The 22,084-nt window shown below is 51.0% G+C and overlaps 1 protein-coding gene across 2 annotated transcripts in view; it reads right to left on the reverse strand.

Annotated features, from left to right (window-relative positions):
* Nucleotides 1–4,582: 4,582 nt before the first annotated feature.
* Nucleotides 4,583–22,084, reverse strand: part of PTPRA (protein tyrosine phosphatase receptor type A) — a 132,305-nt gene continuing 114,803 nt past the window's right edge. For both annotated transcript variants that reach the window (XM_063157872.1, XM_063157873.1), the window contains 15 exons: nucleotides 20,426–20,516; nucleotides 19,875–19,951; nucleotides 18,981–19,017; nucleotides 17,772–17,869; nucleotides 17,536–17,655; nucleotides 16,449–16,615; nucleotides 15,367–15,502; nucleotides 13,444–13,593; nucleotides 13,242–13,335; nucleotides 11,642–11,718; nucleotides 9,829–9,963; nucleotides 7,755–7,880; nucleotides 6,350–6,501; nucleotides 5,639–5,774; nucleotides 4,583–4,941 (listed from right to left, as the gene is read on the reverse strand). In XM_063157872.1, the coding sequence (XP_063013942.1) occupies nucleotides 4,867–4,941; nucleotides 5,639–5,774; nucleotides 6,350–6,501; nucleotides 7,755–7,880; nucleotides 9,829–9,963; nucleotides 11,642–11,718; nucleotides 13,242–13,335; nucleotides 13,444–13,593; nucleotides 15,367–15,502; nucleotides 16,449–16,615; nucleotides 17,536–17,655; nucleotides 17,772–17,869; nucleotides 18,981–19,017; nucleotides 19,875–19,951; nucleotides 20,426–20,516 (1,671 nt within the window). In that variant the 3' untranslated portion in view covers nucleotides 4,583–4,866. The remainder of the gene's footprint in view (nucleotides 4,942–5,638; nucleotides 5,775–6,349; nucleotides 6,502–7,754; nucleotides 7,881–9,828; nucleotides 9,964–11,641; nucleotides 11,719–13,241; nucleotides 13,336–13,443; nucleotides 13,594–15,366; nucleotides 15,503–16,448; nucleotides 16,616–17,535; nucleotides 17,656–17,771; nucleotides 17,870–18,980; nucleotides 19,018–19,874; nucleotides 19,952–20,425; nucleotides 20,517–22,084) is intronic.

Consider the following 22,084-nt stretch of genomic DNA (forward strand, 5'->3'; position numbering starts at 1 on the left):
ACCTGGGGGGATTTTAGCCCGTGGGGGTGATAAATCAGGATAATTCGGGGAGGGGAATAAACTGGGGAGGGGTTTATAGCTCATGGGGTGACAAACCTGGATAATTCAGTGAGGGGGACAACCTGGGGTGGCATTTATAGCCCGTGGGGGTGATAAACCTGAATAATTCAGGGAGGGGGACAACCTGGGGTGGCATTTATAGCCCGTGGGGGTGATAAACATGAATAATTCAGGGAGGAGGAAAACCCAGGGTGACAAACCCAGATAATTCAGGGAGGGGGATAATCCGGGGTGATAAACCTGGAAAATTCAGGGAGGGGGATAAACTGGGATGATAAACTCGGATAAGTCAGAGAGGGGGATAACCTGGGGAGGTGATAAATCCAGATAACTCAGGGAAGGGGATAAACTGAGGGATTTTAGCCCGTGGGGTTGATAAACCCGGATAATTTAGGGAGAGGGATAAACTGGGGGGATTTTAGCCCGTGGGGGTGATAAATCAGAATAATTCAGGCAGGGGGATAAACTGGGGTGATAAACCCGGATAATTCAGGCAGGGGGATAAACTGGGGTGATAAACCCGGGTAATTCAGGCAGGGGGATAAACTGGGGGGGATTTAAGCCCATGGGGGTGATAAATCCGCAGTGGGGTTTAACCTGGGGCGGAGATAAATCCAAGAACTCAGGGGGGGATAATCGCGGGACGGGGACAGGATTCCGAGGGGAAACAACCCAGGGAGGATAATTTGGGGCAGCGTAACTCGGGCAGGGATAACCCAGAGGGATTTTAACCCCAGGACAGGATGGGGGGCGCACAAACCCTGGGCAGGGGGACACGGGCGGGGTGGGCATCAGCCGGGAGGGACGGGGGTGACCCGGAGGGGGGTGACCCGCGGGGGACACCCTACCTGGAGGTCGCTGGGGGTCCGCAGGTCCCGCTTGCCCCCCGGGTACCACCCGTGGGACCAGTGCTGGCCGCGGGCGCGGGGCAGGGCGCAGCTCAGCAGCAGCAGCGCCAGCAGCAGCAGCGACCCGCGGGGTGCCATGGCCGGGGGCTGCGGGACACGGGGGGCACTGTCACACCGGGATCTGTTCCGGGGACACCCCTGGGGGTGCGGGGACACGGGGGGCACTGTCACACCGGGATCTGTTCTGGGGACACGGGGGGCACTGTCACACCGGGATCCGCTCCGGGGACACGGGGGGCACTGTCACACCGGGATCTGTTCCGGGGACACGGGGGGCACTGTCACACCGGGATCCGCTCCGGGGACACCCCTGGGGCTGCGGGGACACGGGGGCACTGTCACACCGGGATCTGCTCTGGGGACACGGGGGCACTGTCACACCGGGATCCGCTCCGGGGACACCCCCGGGGGCTGTGGGAGGGCTGAGCACCCGAGGGTGCTGCCTGGGGCGGTTTGGGTTCGGTAGGAGCACAGGGGTTGGGTGAGGGGGGATGGAGATGCAGAGGGGGTGCACCCATGGGTGGTGCTGGGGTGGGTTTGGGATGCAGAGGGGGTGAGGACCGTGGGTGGGTTTAGGATGCAGATCCAGAGGGGATGAACACCCCTGGGTGGTGCTGGTGCGGGTTTGGGATGCAGATGATGGAGGAGATGACCCAGCATCACTTTGGGGTGGCTTTAGGATGGAGATGCAGAGGGAGTGAGCACCCGTGGGTGGGTTTGGGATGCAGATCCAGAGGGGGTGAGTACCCCTGGGTGGGTTTGGGATGGAAATGCAGAGGGGGTGAGCACCCATAGGTGGGTTTTGGGATGCAGATGTTGGAGGGGATGACCCAGCATCACTTTGGGGTGGCTTTAGGATAGAGATGCAGAGGGGATGAGCACCCATGGGTGGGTTTGGGATGGAGATCCAGAAGGAATGAGCACCCCTGGGTGGGTTTGGGATGGAGATGCAGAGAGGGTGAGCACCCACAGGTGGGCTAGGGCGGGTTTGGGATGCAGATCCTGAGGGGGTGAGCACCCATGGGTGGGTTTGGGATGCAGATCCAGAAGGAATGAGCACCCATGGGTGGGTTTGGGATGCAGATCCAGAAGGAATGAGCACCCATGGGTGGGTTTGGGATGCAGATCCAGAGGGGGTGAGCACTCTGGGTGCCCTTTGGGGCTGGGGAAGCCGGAGGGGCTCAGCACCCCGGGGTGCTGCTGGGCTTTGGATCCAGCATGGACGCTCCCCCCACCCCCCCAGACCCCTTTTGGCGTCTGATTTGGGGCAAGCAGGACCCCCCAACCCGGGGCCAACCCGTGCCATGGCCGGGGCAGCCTCACCTGGGCGGGCTCCGGAGGTGGCGGTGCCGGTGGTGACAGTGGCCGGTGCCGGTGGTGGCGGCGGTGACAGTGGCCGGTGGTGGCAGTGGCCGGCAGGGCAGGCACCGCTATTTGAAGGGCTCGGTGACAGTGACGTCGGCCCAGCCACCGTTCCCACGGGGGACAGTGACCTCGCTGATGGCATCGCCCTCCTCGTGCCAGTGCCCGGTGCCTCCTTGTCCCCAAATCTCTCTGGCACCACAGAACAGCACCCTGAGCCTCCTCTCTGGGGATTCTGCCCCAGAAGGGGCTCATTTCCCATCTCCTGGCAGCTGGGAAAGGGATGGATGCAGATTGTCCCCCTGCAGCTCCATGGATGCTCTTGTTGAAAGGAGAGGAGCGAATTCCCTGTGCCTCAGTTTCCCTGCCCCCATTTCCTTGGTTCTCCCCCCATTTCAAATCTGTCACCCCCCAAAGTGGGGCTGGATGCTGGCAGTGGCCATGGAGCCCACAGCTCCCAGCTCAGGGGATGTGGCAGAGTTTGGGAAGGGGATTTAGGCAGGATCTGGCCCTGGATTATCTCCAGCAGCTGCTCATCTCCCTGATATTTGCAGTTGGATGCAGGATGGGGTTGTGCAGATGCTGTGGCAAAAGCTCAAGGCAGCTCCTGGCACCCCAAAATTTCCCCAAACACCCTGAGATCCTGGGGATGGAGGACAAAAGGGAAATGGAGGGACTTGTTGGGGTGGTCCATGTTCCTTGGTGGAGCACCTGTGGGGACAAATGAAACCCTCCTGTTCAAGGAGGGTCCCCATTCCTTTGGGGTCACCACATTTAGTTCTGAGTGTGACAGCCTTGGCCCAAAGCCCCCAAAATTTAGGAGCTGGAATTTGTTAGCAACTGGGGCTCATGAGGGGTGCCAGGTGATGAAGTGGGGATGGTGGCAGCAGCAAAGCAATTTTTGGGGGTGTTTTTGGTTTCTGAGGGTGCCCCCTTGCCTGGGTGCCTCCACTGAATCCTGCCTGGCTGGAAAAAGCTGAAAATACTTGGATACTCTGACTCCAGGGCTGGTTTTACCCAGAATTTCCAGGATTTCAACCCCATATCCTGAGATTAGGACATCCCTGTCAACATTCCTGGGCCCTGCCACCCACCCTGTGCTCCCCAGCACTGTTGGGGTGTCCAGAGAAATCCTGGGGGTGAAGCCTCTGCTCCAAACCAGCTCTGCCAGCGCCTGCAGAGGGGATGGAGCTCCCCCATTAACCTGGCCATGGTGCCCCTGACTGCAGGAGGGACAAGGAAAGTCTTTCCTCAGCCTCTGCTTCATAAGAAAATAATAAAATCACCCATATTAACCTGTTTTTTTCTAATATACAAGTGTGCACCTCTGCTCTTCAGGATATTTTGTGAGCCTTTGGATTTTTCTTGGAAGAGAGCAGGCCTGGAGTGGGTATTTGGGAAAAATCCTGCCCTGGGAGGGTGGTGAGGCCCTGCCACAGGGGGTCCAGAGAAGCTGTGGCTGCCCCTGGATCCTTGGGAGTGTCCAAGGCCTGGCTGGATGAGGTTTGGAGAGATCTGGGACAATGGGAGGTGTCCCTGCCATGGATATTGGATTGGATATTCTATGAGATCCACCCCAAACCATTCCCTCATTCTGAGATCTCTCAGGGTGCCAGGAAAAATAATCTGACATCTCCCCCAGCAGCTGGGGATGGAGCTCACCTGGTACAGAGAGCCCCAGCAGGGATGGCAGTGTCCACCCTCAGCTCAGGGCCACAGGGCCAGCCCAAACCCCTGCCCTAAAATCCAGCTCCAAACACACAGACCTTTCCTTCAGGGAGCAAAAAATCCTTTTGTTTTTCTGGGTTTTGCTTTTTTGGGGTTGAAATCCCAGCATTTGGGTGCTGTTGTGTGGCAATTACAGTTTCCAAACCAGCAGTACATGGTGGCCTGACCGCGAGAGAAGAAAGTATTTTAGCTTTTGCTACAAAAATGAGGGTATTTATATATAAACACACACACAGAATGAGCTTTTTGGTTTTTTCTCCTCATTTTTTTTTTAGAGCTGACCAGCAGAAAAATGTGAAACCATTTCCCTGCAGGTTTGGAAAAGCTTGTGCTGGTGGGGTTGTGCTGATGGGGGAGGGTTTGGGTTTTGTTTCAGATGAGATCCAGGATATCTTTCTTTCCTTTTTTTTTTTTTTTAAAAAGGTTTTACTCCCTCAAGAAAAAAAAAAAAAAAAAAAAAAAGAGATTTACAAACAAAATAACAGCCTGTATCAACTCTCCAGAAGAGAGATGGTATGACAATATTAATCCAAACATCAAGCTATTTAATTCCCCAATAAAACATTGGAAAAAAAGGAGCCAACAGTATCTGCACTAACACTTTGCTACATATAAAATCTCCAGCTAATATGAAGCTTATGGTACCAACCTCTAAAACAGTTAAGATATATACACATAGGTTTTGCTTTTTGTTTTGTTTGGGGGGGTATATTAACAAACAGAATATTACAAAATATTAAAGAAGGCAACTCTTCTGTCATTTGTTTCAGGGAGGGTGGGTGTGGATTTTTTTTGTTCCTGTTTTTCTTCACTTGAAGTTGGCGTAGTCTGAGAAGGCGTCGATGTATTCCTGCACCACCTTGTAGCAGAATTCGTACTGTTCCTGTGGGAGTTCAGAGAGAGCAGGGTCACAGCAGGAAAATCCACACCTCAGACAGCTTGGGCAGGTGTCCAGAGCAGGCCCCACCTCCCTGTGACCCCCAAACCCTTCCTGGGGTACTCGTGGCCAAAGAAATTCTGCTTTCCCCTTCCCTCTCTGAGGTTCTGTTTGGATCCCAAAAGGTTTTTCTTCTAAAACCCTGAGCAAACCCCTCTTGCAAGACCCCACCCAGCCCCAACTCTACCATGTGCAGGGTTCCACAGCCACTCCAGGACATTCTTCCAGGAGTTTCAGCTCATTAATGTATGGATTGTGGCTGAGGATGTCCCTAAGGAGGTTCCTACAACTTCTGTCAGTGCTTTAAAGGCATTTGATGCCTTAACAAGAGGAAGGGGAGACAGCTCCTGGCCCACCCTCACAGAATCATGGATCCCAGAATGGTTTGGGTTGGAATGAACCTTGAAGGTTGGAAGGAACCTTGAGATTGCTCCAACCCCCTGCCATGGGACACCTTCCACTGTCCAGGTTGCTCCAAGCCCCATCCAGCCTGGCCCTGGACACTTCCAGGGATGATGAACCCACATCTCCCCTTACTCCCTCTTCCATGAGAGCAAAAACCTTGAACCAAAGAGGTTTTTGCTCAGCACTGAGCCCCCCAGCCCATCCTTGCTGAGGTTCTGGTGGGGCAGGAGGCACCTACCAGTGTCTGCACCATGTGTGGCCTCTGTAGTCTTAAACTCTTGACTGTCTGAAAGACATCGAGGATGGCCTCTGCCTTCACCCTCTCCAGGACAGTGCTCAGTGCACAGAAGGTGCCCGTTCTTCCTGCTCCAGCACTGGGAAAGAGAAACCAGGAGCTGAGGGAACACCCCTGATGGCTTTGCCCAGAGGACAATCCAGAGGAGTCAGCCCTGCCCCAGTGCCACTGTCATATTTTCTGGAAAATCCCTTTGCCCAGGATTTCTCTCCTGGGAAGCAATATTATCTCATTTGCTTGTCCTGTGTTTTGCTGGTTTGGAGATTGTTTACCAACGGGTGATTGATTGCTTCATTGGTTTCTTGTAAATTGTTTTCATTTAATGAACAATCAGCATCAAGTTGTGTCAGGGCACTGGAAAGAGTCACGAGCTTACATTATTATCTTTTAGCTTTCTGTCTGTATCCTTTCTCTATTCTTTGGTCCAGTTTAGTTTAATATTCTTTAATACAATATAGATCATAAAATAATAAATTAGCCTTCTAAGAACATGGAGTCAGATTCACCATTTCCTCCCAACAACCCCAAAAACACCCCACCCCAGCCTCTCCCATTTTACCCAGGACACAATTTGGGATTGTGACCATCTGCCAAGCTCCTGGTGGAGCAGATCCCTCAGAGGGGTGGCCCAGCTGCTCCAGCCAGGCTCTTTACCTGCAGTGCACAGTGATGGGGTGGTTTCCAGACTGCTGCTGCTGCTTCTGCACCGCTGCAATGATGTTGATCATCCCCTTCCCATCCCCGGGGATCCCAACCTCTGGCCAGCCATGGAAGTGAAACTGCCGGATCTGTCGGCTCTTGTTCTCCTGTGGGGAGGGCACAGCTCCGGGTCAGGCTGGGGGATCTGCACCCAGGAACCCAGGGGGGATCAGGGCTTTGGGGTAACAATCCCTGCTTGGGGAGGAGCAGCATTCCCAGGGCAAGGAGTAGGGGAAATGTGAGGAATGGGGAGCAGGAGGGAGATAAGTTTTAGTATAGCATAATATAATTATAATATAATATAATATAATATAATATAATATAATATAATATAATATAATATAATATAATATAATATAATATAATATAATATAATATAATATAATATAATATAATATAATATAATGCCATATAATATCATATAATATCATATGAGCCTTCTAAGAACATGGAGTCAGATTGATCATTTCCTTCCTGCCATGGGGGACCCTGAAAATACCACAGGGATTCTTGGAAGAAGCAAGCAAAATCCTTGTAGGTGGAGGGGTGGCATTCCCAGGGCAAGGAGTAGGGGAAATGTGGGGAATGGGGGGTAGGAGGGAGATAAGTTCTAATATAGCATTCTTTAATGTAATATCATAAAAAAATAAATTAGCCTTCTAAGAACATGGAGTCAGATTCATCACTTCCTTCCTGCCATGGGGGACCTTGAAAGTACCACAGGGATTTTTGGAAGAAGCAAGCAAATTCCTTGCAGGAAAGCTGCTTGTGGAGGAATGGCATTTCCAGGGCAAGGAGGAAGGGAAGTGTGGGGAATGGGGAGCAGGAGGGAGGCTTGGTGGTGAGGGCAGCAGGAATGAGCAGCAGGACAGGGGTACAGGGATAAAATCCCTTTGGGACAATGGGGAGCTGATGGAGCTGAGGGAACACCAGCAGGGGCTCATGGCAGTGAAACCCAGGAGCACGCAGAGGTCCCCAGGTGTCACAGACATATTTTCTGAAAAATCCTTTCACTAGGATCTTTTCTCCTGAGAAGCTGGGAAGCTTCTCCATCTTTTGCTACTTTGGAATGTGATTTGGAGAATTGTTTCCCCAGCATGTGAAATTGTTTTTAATTAATGACAGCCACCTGTGCCAGACTCTCTAAGTCTGTCACGAGATTTTATTATTCATTCCTTTCTAGCTTTCTGATGAAATCCCCTCTATTTCTTTAGGATATAATTTTCTTTTAATATAATATATATCATAAAATAATAAATCAGCCTTCTGAAACACAGAGTCAAGACTCTCATCTCTTCCCTCATCCTGGGGACCCTCAAACACCACCCACCCCACCAAGGGGGAGCAGCCAGGCTCTTACCCTGGTGTTGGTCACCAGCAGGTCCCTCACTGTGTAGCTCTCACACTCCTCCTCCTTCTTCAGCTCCACCGTGATGTCCCCGTAGGACACGGAGCCGTCGGACGGCCAGTACTGGGCACACTTCTCCTGAGGAGGCAGCACAGGAGGGTTGGGAAGGATGAAAGTTTTGACAAGGAAGTCTCACAGATGTGTGTGCTTAGCAGAAAGATTCTTGAGTGTAGAGTTTGGTGAAGGAATAGAGATGGAAGCAAGTTTTGATATAGAAGAAAAGAATTGCTGAGCCAGTCTCACTGGATAACCAAGGAGGCAAAGGGTGTGTTAGTGAGAAGGGGTTTTTATGGCTTAGAGCAAAGGATAAACCCACCCCAAACAAGAAGATGTTTTTGCCAAGCAGAAAGAGAGCACAGGCAAACAAGTCAGCAAATGTTGCAAGTAGAAAAAAGGTTTCAGAATTTTGCACTGCAAGAAAACTGAAAAACAACTTCTAGCTTAAACTGTAATGCACTGACTTTTAGTGATTGGAGAACAGTGACATGAATATGGTAATTACAGTAGTTATGATAGGCTAGAGATAAAAGTTAAGGTATAGATTGGTTCTACTGTATGAAGATGCTCAGCAGACAAAAGTCTATAATGCATTGTGACCAAAAGAAAAGTATAGAATGCATTGTAACAAAAAGAAAAGTCTATAATGCATTGTAACCTAAACTCAGGGTCTCCAGGCCTGCCTGCAGCTGGAGCTGACAGCTGTAGGCACAGCTCTGTCACCCACAGCCCTGGACTGCTGTGACATCTTGGATGTAATAAACTGCATTTTGGAGAGCCCCTGGAGTCCCACATCCCTCATTCAGGCTCTTACAAAGGAGGCCACACGGTGAGTAACCCTCTATTTTTCCCACGGATTTGGATAGAAGAATCTCCTGGCAGCTGCCCAACCCCAGGTGGTGTTGAGCTTTACTGGATCATGCAAAACTGCACTGGTATAATAATTTAATGACTATGATAAATGATATGATTGTTAAATGTGATGATTGTTTGGTAATTGGATATGATTACTGTTTAATTGTACCTGTGCAAACCCAGGGCACTGGGAGTATTTCTCTGTCTGCTCTGGGGTGCCCTGATCCCCAGGGCAGCACTGACTCTGACCCTCATTCATAGAGAAAGTTTCCCAGATTCAAGATAGACTGGAATCCACAAAAGTGTGAAATAGATTATAGAGAGCAGTGTAGGTGTGTCACTGGGTGAGAAATTTAGGGTTTGGGATTTTTAGTGGGTTGTGGATAGCAGCAAGATGGAGGGCACAGGGTGTCATCCTGGGTTTCTTCTTCCTTCTCCATGGGTTTGGGTGGCATTTTGTGATTGGGCAGAAAAGTCTGCATTGCAGCTCTTTGGGGTCAGTTATTGGGTTAAAAGGGAAAATAATCCAGGTGTCAGTTCTTAATTGGATAGTTTAGTCTGAAAAGCCATTGGAACAAGAGATTGTTGGCCATTTTGTGCCTTCTGATGAAAAGCTGCAGAACTCACAGCAGTGAGACTGTTTTACTGATAAGACTGATAAGAAATAATAAACACCTGAGTGTGAACATGAATTACTGTCTCAAGTGCCTTCAATCTGGAGAAACCAACAACTGGTACTCCCACAGTAACAAGAATCATGAGAAACCATGTTTGGGGGGTTTGATGGAGATCACAAGAATCCATGCTTGGATGAGATCAATGCATTCAATAGAACAATACAAGTTTAATAATTAATATGTAGTTATCTAATGATAAGAGTATAAAAGTGTTCACCCTGAACCCATGTTGGAGTGAAATTTGGGTCTGTACCCCTGACACCCAGAACTCCTCAATAAAAGCACATGCATATAATCATTCTGTGATTATGATTTAATCATTCTGTGATTGTGTGTTGCTCAGTGCTAACAGTGGGATCCCACAGACCTCACAAACTCCCAGAATCATAGCCTGGTTTGGGCTGGAAGGACCCTAAGGATCATCCCATTCCAAACTCCTGCTGTTCATTCATTTATTTACCTCCCTGCTGTTTAGTGCAGATAACCCAGGAGCTTACCTGGCCTCTCTCCTCCAGCTCTGTCAGCATCACTATGGAGCAGGATTTCCACTCCCAGATCATCCTCCAGAAGTCCTCTATCGTGTGCTGCAGCGGCCCCTGGCTGGCGATGTAGGAATCCTTCTGGCGGTAGCCCTGGGATGTGGGAGCAGGGTCAGTGCACCAGCAGCAGGAACCTCTTGGACACGGCTGGCCCACCGAGCTCAGCTCCATTTTGGGAGGATCACACCCCCTACACACACCCAGATTTATCCATTTGGGTTTCCAGTACACCTAACAAGCTCTGAGTGCTGGAGCAGAGCTTTGCCTTAGCTCCAAGTACAACTTTTACTGGGGATTTGGCACCATCACATTTTCTGGAAAAATCCCTTTGCCAGGATTTCTTCTGGGAAGCTGAGAAGCCTCAGAGAAAAATGAAAACAATATTATCTCATCTGCTTCTCCTGTGTTTTGCTGCTTTGGAATGTGATTGGAGATTGTTTATCCAACATGTGAATTGTTTTGACTTAATGACCAATCATGGTCAGGCTGTGTCGGACTCTGAGGAGTCAGTCACCAGTTTTTATTATCTTGTTAAACCTTCTGTAAGTATCCATTCTCTATTCTTTAGTATAGTTTTAGATTAGCATTCTTTAATATAATATAATATCATAAAATAATAAATTAGCCTTCTAAGAACATGGAGTCAGGTTCGTAATTTCCTTCCTGCCACGGGGGATCCCAAAAATGCCACAGGGATTTTTGGAAGAAGTCAGCAAAACTAAACAGCACTGGCTGATCTTTGAGGTCCCTTCCAAGCCAGAGCATTCTATGATGTGTGAAACCAGCAGGAAGGCTGGATGACTCTGGCTCCTCCACAGCCACAAAGAGTTTTTGTTTCCAAACCCCTGTGAGTCCCCTGTGCCCTCCCTGCAGACTGTGACTGCAGATGCTTCGTCATTTGGAGTTTGTCATTTAAGCAAAGTTCAGCAGAGGCAGGAAATTGAATCCTCAGCCCAAATTGCTTACGTGCCATGGAAATTTTCTGATCTGGATGTACAACAAGGCAGCTGCTCCTGGCTGCTCCCACAGCCACAGCAGGCACCCAGCAAAGCAGATTTCAGGGAGCAATTAATTAGGGGTGTTAGAACTGGGAATTAAGTGGTTTTAGTGGCAAACCCAGTGATTGCCTTTTTGGGGAAAAAAAGCCCTGTGTCATTAGGAGGGGAAAACAGAAACTGGGCTGGAAAAGAGCAGGGTCTGTGCCTTGGCCAGCACTGGCATCACTGCATGGAGATCAATACTCATCTGAGATGTCTCCCTGGAGTCCACAGGATTGCTCAGGAGGGAAGGATGTACAATCACTTATCTCCTCCTCAGAGTGAGGACAACACTTAACCTCCCTGCCTCTCCTCCTGCCACCACCCAGACAGGTGTAATGGGATTGACCTGGCCACTCTCCAAGGTTTTGGGATTGTGTATTGCTCCCTGAGCTCATCTGGGGGATGTTTTCTGACCAGATGGCCAGGGCTGTGTTATTTCCATGGATACATGGATCCATTCTCCACAGCCATCAGCAGAGCCCAGAGGGGCAGAAATGAGCCCAGGATTTGGAAGGTCTGCTCAGGCTCCAGTTCTCCTCTCCCACAAGGAGCTGGATATATCTGGGGGGTTCTTGGAGAAAGAAACCAACACCATCCACTGACACAAAGTCACATGGAGGGAGCTGTACAAAACCCATAAAAGGAGTATTTGCGATAAATTCTTCCCAGAGGAAGCAGCATGGGGTGGTTTCCATTGGGAGAAGATGGGAAGAAGATTGGAGAAGACTCACATCAATGAAGGAAGCGTTGACATAGTCTGTGTTCTCCTCCCCTCTCTTCACTGGAATGATTACTCGGTTGAACTCATCTGGAACAGAACAAAACCATCTGAGATTTGGGATAACCTGCATGGCCTTCAGCTGGGGAGTCACCAAGCCCCAAGTGGGAGACAGAGATAAGGGAAGGGGAGCACAGTGCACCTGGCTGGGACAAGGACAGACAGCTCCACCCTCTGCCATGGCCTGGTTTGGGGCAGAGGAAAGGGATGCTGAGCTCTCCAGGAAAAGGAGCTGCTCAGCACTGGGACTCCTTTCCCTCTGAGGCAGAGCAGAAACCAGCAGAGAGGGTCATGCAGGCGTGGTTGCCCATGTGTGTCCAGAGAAAGTCTGAGTATCTTCAGGCTGGAGACTCCACAACACCCCCGAGCAACCTGTGTCAGCACCTCACAGGCAAAATGTGTTCCCTGCTGTTCAGAGGGACCCTCCTGTGGTCAGTGTGTGCCCACAGCCCCTTGTCCTGTCCCTGGCCACCCCTGACAGAGCCTGGCTCTGTCCTCTCTGCAGGTGTGGATGGACAGGGATGAGGCCCCAGAGCCTTCTCTTCTCCTTCTGAGCATTCCCAGCTCTTCCTGGAACCTTCTCTTCCCCTTGTGAGCATTCCCAGCTCTCCCATCCCTTCCTGGAACCTTCTCTTCTCCTTCTGAGCATTCCCAGCTCTCCCAGCCCTTCTGGAACCTTCTCTTCCCCTTCTGAGCATTCCCAGCTCTTCCATCCCTTCCTGGAACCTTCTCTTCTCCTTCTGAGCATTCCCAGCTCTTCCAGCTCTCCCTGGAACCTTCTCTTCTCCTTCTGAGCATTCCCAGCTCTCCCAGCCCTTCCTGGAACCTTCTCCTCTCCTTGTGAGCAGTCCCAGCTCTCCCAGCTCTCCCTGAACCTTCTCTTGTCCTTCTGAGCAGTCCCAGCTCTCCCTGGAACCTTCTCTTCTCCTTCTGAGCAGTCCCAGCTCTCCCATCCCTTCTGGAACCTTCTCTTCCCCTTGTGAGCATTCCCAGCTCTCCCATCCCTTCCTGAACCTTCTCCTCTCCTTGTGAGCATTCCCAGCTCTCCCATTCCTTCCTGAACCTTCTCCTCTCCTTGTGAGCAGTCCCAGCTCTCTCAGCCCTTCCTGAACCTTCTCTTCTCCTTGTGAGCAGTCCCAGCTCTCCCAGCCCTTCCTCAGGGCACAGATGCTCCAGCCCCTCCCTGGGCTGTCCCCAGTCTGTCCATGTCCCTCCTGTGCTGGCACCCAGTGCTGCAGGTGTGGCCTCCCCAGTGCTGAGCAGAGGGGCAGGATCCCCTCCCTGGGCCTGCTGGAAGAGTTTTGTCTCCCCCAGCCCAGGCCACCACTGTCCCTTTTGTCACAAGGGCACTTTGCTGGCTCAGGTTCAGGCTGCAGTCTGTCAGGACCCCCAGGTCCTTTCCTCCAAGCTGCTTTTCCACCCAGCTGGGTGATCCCAGTCCGGGGGCAGGACTTTGCCCTGTTCTTTGAACATCACAAGGTCGCTGTTTGCCCCACTTCTCCACCCAATTCCTGTGCCCACACCCACCAGACCCTCAGCCAAACAAGCCTTACATGGAATTATCTGAAGCACCCTGTTCTTCTTCATGTTGGCTGGCAAGTTGCCCGTTCTCATCTTGTCATTCTGGATTTTGATTGAAGTGAGCTTCTGCAGGGCAAGGAGCAGAGCAGAGGGGATGTTCAGAGCCACCCAGTGCCAGATGATCCCTGCACCATCCCATCAGATCCACCAGGAGAGGACAACAGCCTCACTCACCTTGAACTCCTCCTCCAGCCCGTTGCTGCTGGTCCCTGGCACTTTGTTGTAGATCTTCTGGAGGTGGATCTCTAAGGAGGTCACCTCCAGCTCCGTGTCACCGTACAGATAGTGCTCCAGAAGTGCTTGGTATATGAACACATACTGCATCTGCAGGGGGGCAGGGACAAGGAAGGAGTAAAAGCAAGTCTGAGTCTCTCTGAAATCTTTCTTTTTAAAATTGCCCTGCTCATAACTGCACCTCCCCCTCTAGCCATATGAGTTACTTTGCTTATTTTCCCTGCCATGCCCAGTGAGGACATGCTGGGTGCAAACCCACCAACCCCTGCCCACCCTCTGAGACCCCAAAAAACTGAGTGACAACCTTCCTGCCACCAAATGGGGACTGCTTCTTTATTTACCACACCAAGCAAAGCAGATGTGACACAAAGTGTTCTCCAAGCCTGGAGAAAAGGAGGCTCAGGGGGGACCTTGTGGCGCCACAAGATTCCCTGACAGGAGAGAACAGCCAGGGGGAAACAAGGAATAGGGTGAGAGGGAATGGCCTCAAGCTGTGCCAGGGGAGGGTCAGGTGGGATACTGGATAAATTTCTTCATGGCAAGGGTTGTCCAGCCCTGGCACAGCTACCCAGGGCAGTGGTAGAGTCCCCATCCCTGAAGGGATATAAAAGCTGTGTGTATGTGGCACTTGGGGACATGGTCAGTGGTGGCCTTGGCAGTGCTGGGGGATTGGATGATCGTAAAGGGCTTTTCCAATCCCAAAAATCAGAGATCCTATGATGTTTAACACTCTGGGATCTACACTGTCCCAGAGGCAGGACAGGGCACTGAGGACAAGTCAGTGCTGGGCTTGGAGACCACCTGGCTTTGAATTCCAACTTCTCCCTCTCTCCCATGGAAAGTCTGGCACCACCACTGTGAAAGCCATGTGGATGTGGCACTTGGGGACATGGATCAGTGGTGACCTTGGCAGTGTTAAGGGAATAGTTGGACTCTATCTTAAGGATCTTCCCCAACCTAAATGATTTAATGATTCTACAAAGGCGATTAAGAAAAGAAGGACCCCATGTAGAGCCCACATGATGAAGCATCACCCCAAACGAGGGATGGCACAACCCTCACACAGGCTTTGAGTGGGTGAAGGAAATGCCTGCCCAGAGGGCAGGTGCTCCAGATTGCAAGGCAAGATGTACTCTATACCATCTGTGTGGCAGTTGTCTTTTGTCAAGTGGGCAGTTTGCCTTATCTCTTCCACAATCACTCCTCCCTCAGAAGGGGACATTGCTGATAACAGCTATTGAATGTCACTGCATGGCTGATAAGAACTACAGCATCCCATTGGGAGATGTGAGCCCAGGGGGAGGAGCCAACCATTCCTACCTGGATACAATCTGGAGATTCTGGAACACCAGCACAGCTTCCCCACTGGATTTCCCAGAGGAACAGCAGCTGCCTCTTCCGCTGGATTCCCAGAGGAACACTACACCCTTTTCTCCAGGATCCCTGTTCCAACAGAACCACCCCTGACACTGCAGGAGGGCTGCAGCCACAATTCCAATGGCACTGCTACCAGCACCCTGACCCACAGGGTGTCAGGTTGGGTTCTGATTCTGTCAGTGTTGTTCTAGTATACTGCATTGTTTATTTTATCCTTTTATTTTCTTCCCTATTAAAGAACTATTATTTCCTGCTCCCATAATTTTTGTTGCCTGAGAGCCCCTTAATTTAAAATTTATAGCAATTCAGAGAGAGGAGGGGTTCATTTTCTCCATTCCAGGGGAAGCTCCTGCCTTCCTTCGCACACACCTGGGTCTCCAAACCGAGATAACCACCCAAAATGAGGGATGGCACAACCCTCACACGGGCTTTGAGCGGGTGAAGGAAATGGCAGCCCAGAGGGCAGGGCAGCAGCAGCACACTCACATCTGTCTGTACCATCTGGCAGCGCTGGGCGCGGATGCGGCTGACGAAGCCGTAGACATCGACCTTCCTCTCCGTGTGCATCATGTCCAGCATGGCGTCGATGACGATGAACGTGCCCGTGCGGCCCACCCCGGCACTGCACGACAAGGGTGGGGACATTGGCAAGGAATTCTTCCCTGGGAGGCTGAGGAGCCCTGGCACAGGGTGCCCAGAGAAGCTGTGGCTGCCCCTGGATCCCTGGAAGTGCCCAAGGCCAAGTTGGACAGGGCTTGGAGCAACCTTGGGACAGTGAGAGGAGTCCCTGGCCATGGTGGGGGTGGCACTGGATTGTCTTTAATGAGACCAGCAGACATGAAATGAAGACAAAGCTCTTGGAATCAGCTGGGGAGTCGCCAAGCTCCAACTGGGAGACAGAGATAAGGAGGGGGAGCACAGTGCACCCCACAGTGCACACTCCACCCTCTGCCATGGCCTGGTTTGGGGCAGAGGAAAGGGATGCTGAGCTCTCCAGGAAAAGCACCTGCTCAGCACTGGGACTCCCTTCCCCTTGAGGCAGAGCAGAAACCAGCAGAGAGGGTCATACAGGGCTGGTTGCCCATCTGTGTCCTTTCTTCTTGCTTCCCAAGAAGAAAAAAAAATGAACCTGGGATGGTGCAAACGTGACCATCTCTGCCTTCAACCATGGGGCTTCTCCTTATTGCAATGTGGAAACCCCTGTGGCTCCCCCAGGGTTGCTGCTGTGCCTGAAACCACTCCAGGTGAGTCCATTGCTCCAGGCAATCTGTCAGGTCAGTGATGCCTTCTCCCAGAGAGGGATGGTATCTTCTCATGCCAAGAGAGATGCCATCAGTGCTCACCTTGGCTCACTCAGCATCCAGCCAACCCAAATGACCCCTCCAGATGAGTTGTAACACCCTAAAATCAGTGATTCCAAGAACTTCCTTCAATTCATGCATTTTTTTGCATGTCCCTATGTCCCATGTTCCCCGTTTAACACAGGAAAATTAAATAAAGATAATGAAAAAGTCCTGACTGAAAAAAAATACTAATTTCCTTTTAAATAGATGCCTTCCAGGACTCACCTGCAGTGCACCACTATGGCCCCTGCATATTGGGGATTGCAGGTCTTCACCTTCTTCAGGAATTTCAGCATCCCAATGGGGGTGAAGGGCACCCCAAAGTCGGGCCAGCTGGTGAAGTGGAACTGGGTCACCAGGCGCTGAGGCTTCTTGTTTGTGACATCTCCCACCTGCAGGGCAAAGGAGGGCTCAGGTTAAGGGGAAACACTCAGCTTTCCTTTCTTCCCCCAAAATGAAGAGAGAGAGGGAGGTGCAGACCCGAGATGGAGCTTAAGCAGCAGCATCCACAGCTGAAAGGGCATGGACTCAGGCTCTGGGAAAGATCAGTCTCTCAAAACATGACATTTTCACCACCCAGCACCACATCCCACAGCTGAGGGGGGTGAGATGCCAGCCTGTGGATGCAGCCTGGCAGCAGCTGCCATGTTTCATCCCCAACAAGCTCAAACAGAAGCTGCTCCTCCATCCTTTCCTACTCCTCTGGCCAGATCATCCTTGGATTAAAGGCAGAGGAGGAAAACACACACATCCAGGCCATTGGAGTGAAACATGAGGCTTAGGAGGATCATCCTCAAAGTCCAGACAGGTTTACAGTCACCAACTCTTGCCTGCCTGCCTCTGAGAGAGGCAGGAAAACAAACAGAGTGACTAAAACACCCAGAGTCTCCTTGGAGGACAAGGAAATGTGGTGACAGATGGGAAAGCAATCAAACCCAACACATACAGTGCTGGATTTTGTCTCAGCTGAGGGGATAAATCTGATTATTTTCAGGCATTAAGTGTCTGTGGGTGAGAGCAGGAACAAACACTGCTAACAGCAAGTGCTGGAGTACTTCAGGATGGAATTTCAGCCCTGGCATCTCTCAGTTTCCCTGCTCTCAGCACGGCCATGTGGTACCACTGAGAACAGGCTCTTGGGAGGAATAAATTCCTAACAACTCTGGTTAAAAATGGGTGCTGGGGGTCATTTCATGCCAACTCTGCTCTCACAGAGCCTTGGAGGAGTTGAGCCAACACCTTTGGGATGCCCAGAGTGGAGAGGGGAGGGATGGGATGGGGAGGGATGGGATGGGGAGGTGATCCCTGGCACCTGCTGGATGCAGAACTTGCGCACGGTGTAATCCACCAGCACGGTCACGTCCTCCACGGACACTCGGATGTTCCCGTAGGTCCAGCAGCCCTGGTCTGGCCAGTACTGAGCACATTTACACTGTGGGGAGAAAAAACAGGTGCAGGTGAGCTCTGGACACCCTCACAAAGCTGGGAATGGCTCCAGGACATGCCCATAGGGTCAAATCCCAGCCTGTGAAAGCTTCTGGCACCGACCTCTTTCCTCTCCTTCAGGTTGGTCACCATGACAATTGTCGCTGTGTTCTGCTCCCAAATCATCCTCCAAAAATCGTTCACTGTTTCTTCCTTTGGTCCTGAGGGGAAGGAAAAACAAGAAGTCCTCTTTGGGATCAACCTCTCACAATTTGGGGCCAAACCCCAGCATATGAGGTCACACATCAGGGATGATCCAACACATTTCTTGCCAATAGGTCACAGGAGGTGCTGTGGTGTCTGGGCATGCCTGATCCAAGGAATAATCCTATCACATGATACCTGGAGTGTTTGGATTTGTTTTATGGTCAGGAGTTCCATATTTAGCTCAAGAAAGGGAAATCAGACAAACAGAGCACGGACTTGCCCAAGGTCACCCAGGGGAATTGTGGCTGTCCCAGAGTCCAAAGAAGTCCTGCCCTGGGATTTTGGGTTTTAGCCATGGGATCCCATTTCAGTGTGGCACAGGAATAGTTCCCTGCTGCCTGCCAGACACGAAGCTAACTCAGCCTACACTCCCCTGCCAAGCCTGAGGCTCAGGGTGAGCCAAGAGAACAGCAGTGCCAAAGCCTAACCTGAGCCTGGAAGTGCTGAGGAACCTGATCCAGCCTCCTTCTCCAGCCAGAGCCAGGGAAAGTGGCCAGGAATGCCCTGACCCACTGGCAAGTCCAGAGAGGAAACACAAAGCACTCCCATGGGCAGGTAACATCCTGCTGCTGACATGATCCCTACCCTCTGAGTGGGAATTTTGGTTTTAGGGATGTGTTTGGACTTCTGAAGATCATAAGGATGTTTCTCTCTATCCCATCCCTGGGAGTGTTCAAGGGAGCTTGGAGCAACCTGGGATAGTGGGAGGTGTCCCTGTCCATGGCAGTGGGGTGGAATGAGATGAGCTTTGAGGTCCTTTCCAGCAAAAAACCATTCCATGATTGTGTGATTTGGGGGATTTAATTAAGCAGCTTCTAGAAGTCACAACACCCTCCAGCAATGGGACTGCACAGGAAGGACTTCTCTCTGTCCACCAAGACATCCAGCACTGCTCTTTGACTGGGAAAATCATTTTGGGAACAGTCTGTGGAGCAGCCAGGCCTCCTTTTGACCAGGGGAGCTCTGCAAGATGCTGTGCTGTGGGTAGAGGGGCACAGCTCCACTGAGCAGAGGGACCCAGCCCAGCTGCCCCCAACAGAGCCATGGCAATAGTCAAGAATTTACCTTGTGCAGCAATGAATTTGTTTTTCTCTTGGTACCCCTGTATGAGAAGAAGAAAAATGAAGAGAAATTAATATTTCTCTAACACAGGAGTCATTAAATGCATTTACTTCAGGAACAAACAGAGCTGGCATCTGCTCTGCTGCTCATTCTCCCTTGTGCAGAGAAGGGGCTGCAGCCTCTGAGGGGAGAATCAGCTCCAAAGATGGGCTGAAATCATTGAGAATCCTTGTGCAAAGGGATGTTTTACGTCAGGAACACTCCCCATGCTCACATAATGCAGGAATGACCCCACTTGTTGGCACAAGGCACTAATGAAGGGCTGACAACCCTTCCACTGCAGTGGACCCTGCATCCAGAGCATCACATGAAAATCAGCATTGATCCTTGGAAAAGAGGGGCTGTAGAACTCACAGGGACTGGTTTTGTGTATTTTATTTACTGGGGAGGGAAGGAAAAAGCTCTTTTGAGTCTTGCTTTGCTTCACGTGCCTGCATCTCTCACATGACCCTTCCAGCTGGTTGGAGCCACATGGTGACAACCACAAAGGACCCAGGGGCACAGCAGGGCAATGCTGCTTCCATTTCAGCTGGATTCCTTGATTTCTTCTCCATCCCCTTCCCACATCCAGCCCTGCAAGCACTGATGATCAACTGGCCACATTCTCCAAGGATTTCAAACCCTGGGGATGTGGCACTTGGGGACATGGTTTAGCACTGGGAGAATGGTTGGACTTGTGGCTCTTAGAGGGCTTTTCCAACCTCAAAGATTCTATGATTTTTCAGCTGTTTGTTGAACAGAAATGCCCAGCTCCAGCAGGAGTGATTCCCCAGCCCTCTCCAAAGCCTGCTTGGCTTTGCCCTGGCAGGGATCTCCCCTCCACACCCCAAAACTCACATTGATGAAGGAGGCGTTGATGTAGTCGGAGTCAGGGACCCCTTCCACAGGAGTCAGGTGAACCCTGGAATGATCATCTGGAGGGAAATGAAAACTCTGCATTAAAGACAACCCCCTCCACTCTGCTGCCACCTGGCCTAGTGAGAATCCAGGAGTTGGAGTGGAGCCCAAACTCCTGGCTGTGCTGCAAAAACACCTTTATGCCCCCAAATTCCTCTTGCTCAAACCCAGAGAAGTCCTAGATCTTGTCCAAGGTATTTTTTTTCCTCCAGAGTGCATATCTGAGCATATCCCAAGCCAGCCCACTGCCCAATGCCACCAGGCAAGAGTTGTCCCTTCTGGCATTTCCCATTCCTTTCACTCTCCACGGCCTCCTGGCTCCATGGAGCTTCTCCTCACAGGTATCCAAAGCTAAAGCAGACACAGCCACCCACCTGGGAGGTGAAATGCCCTCATCTGTGCCCTTGCCCATCCCAAAACCAGGAATGGGGAGCTCTGGCAGGAGCCCCTGAGTGTTTCCCCCCCCCCATCCATGCAGCTCTGACACGTACAGGGCAAAATGTTCACATATCTGTTCTTCTCCTTGTTCTCCTCCTTGGAAGCAGCTTCACACGTGGCCTGGATGGGACAGGCTGGAAGAGCCTGAAATGGCAGAAAAAAAAAGGATTTTCCATGAGGTTTTCATGGCACAGCAGGAACAACGTGCTGGCAAATGCCACATCTGAGCATCCTGCCCCTCTGGATGTGTCCCCACCACCCACAGCCCTCACCTCCACCCCAGCAGCAACTTTCAATGTGACAATTTAAATAGCTGGGCTGGACCAGAGAGCCAATCCTTCTGGAAAGAGATCTGGAATCTCCTGACCCATGGACACGAGGTGGCAGCAAAGCTTCCAGCTCTGAACCCACTCGGCAGCACCAATGAGCTCATTCCTGATTCCAGCCCACGGAGGTTCCTGTGAGATTCCCTCATTAACAGTGCTGCTAATTGTGACCTGATTAAGCCCCCACGACCCCAGCCCACCCAGTGATGGCAGGAGCATCCCCAGGGGGCCTTTGGTGGGGAGAGAGGGCTGGGGTGACAGGGGACACTGTCCCTGGGTTTCCCAGCTGAGCACAGGAGGTGCTTCCCCAGCACTGTTATTCCACATCCTCTCTGAACAGCAAAGAATGTTCTGGAGGTATCCACCATCCCTTCCTCCAGCTGACAGGACGGCAGGAAGTGTCCAGGGCAATCAGGTATTTATAACCCTAAAAATCTCCCTCCCTGGGCATTCATTGCACCTATTTGGTTTCATCAAAGCACGGCCAGGAAAGGGATCAAGTTTTGTAGCAGCTGGACAAAGTGGAGTGGCTTTTTTTTTATCTTCTCCTCGTTCTCATGGTGCCATATCATGGCTTGGACCTGGGCTGGGAGCAGAGATCTGATGAGGAGCAGCTGAGGGGGATGGAAAGGGGCTCAGACTGGAGCAAAGGAGGCTCAGGGGGGACCTTGTGGCTCTGCACAGCTCCTGACAGGAGGGGACAGCCAGGGGGCTTTGGGCTCTGCTCCCAGGGAACAGGGACAGGAGGAGAGGGAACAATCTTAAATTGTGCAAGGGGAGGTTTAGATTGGATATTTAGGAAAATATTTTCACTGAAAGAGTTGTCAAGCCACAACACCAGCCCCAGCAGTCTGGGGAGTCACCATCCTTGAAAGTGTTAAAGAAGCCAAAAGTGTAGATGTGGCACTGATGTGGCACCTGGGGACATGGTTTAGTGGTGATCTTGGCAGTGCTGGGTTAATGGTTGGACTAAAGGGAGATTATCAGATTATCAGTTGGAAAAGAGATAATATTTTCCAACCTTAATGAACCTATTCTATTCCATTCCATTCCATTCCATTCTATTCTATTCTATTCTATTCTATTCTATTCTATTCTATTCTATTCTATTCTATTCTATTCTATTCTATTCTATTCTATTCTATTCTATTCTATTCCATTCCATTCCATTCCATTCCATTCCATTCCATTCCATTATTTTTGCATTGACAAGGCAAAACAGATCCATTGTCACAAGCTGCAAGGCCCAGCAATGTCCAGAAGAGGTTGTGGCCATCCCTGAAGAAATGCTCTGGGCTTGTGGGACAAGCACAATGCCTGAACTCCTCACAGCTGAAGGCCAGCCTTTGTCCCACACACTGTCACCATTGTGTTTCAGGGTTAACA

This window comes from Melospiza melodia, chromosome 5 (assembly GCF_035770615.1).
Source record: "Melospiza melodia melodia isolate bMelMel2 chromosome 5, bMelMel2.pri, whole genome shotgun sequence".
Taxonomy (NCBI): Eukaryota; Metazoa; Chordata; class Aves; order Passeriformes; family Passerellidae; genus Melospiza; species Melospiza melodia.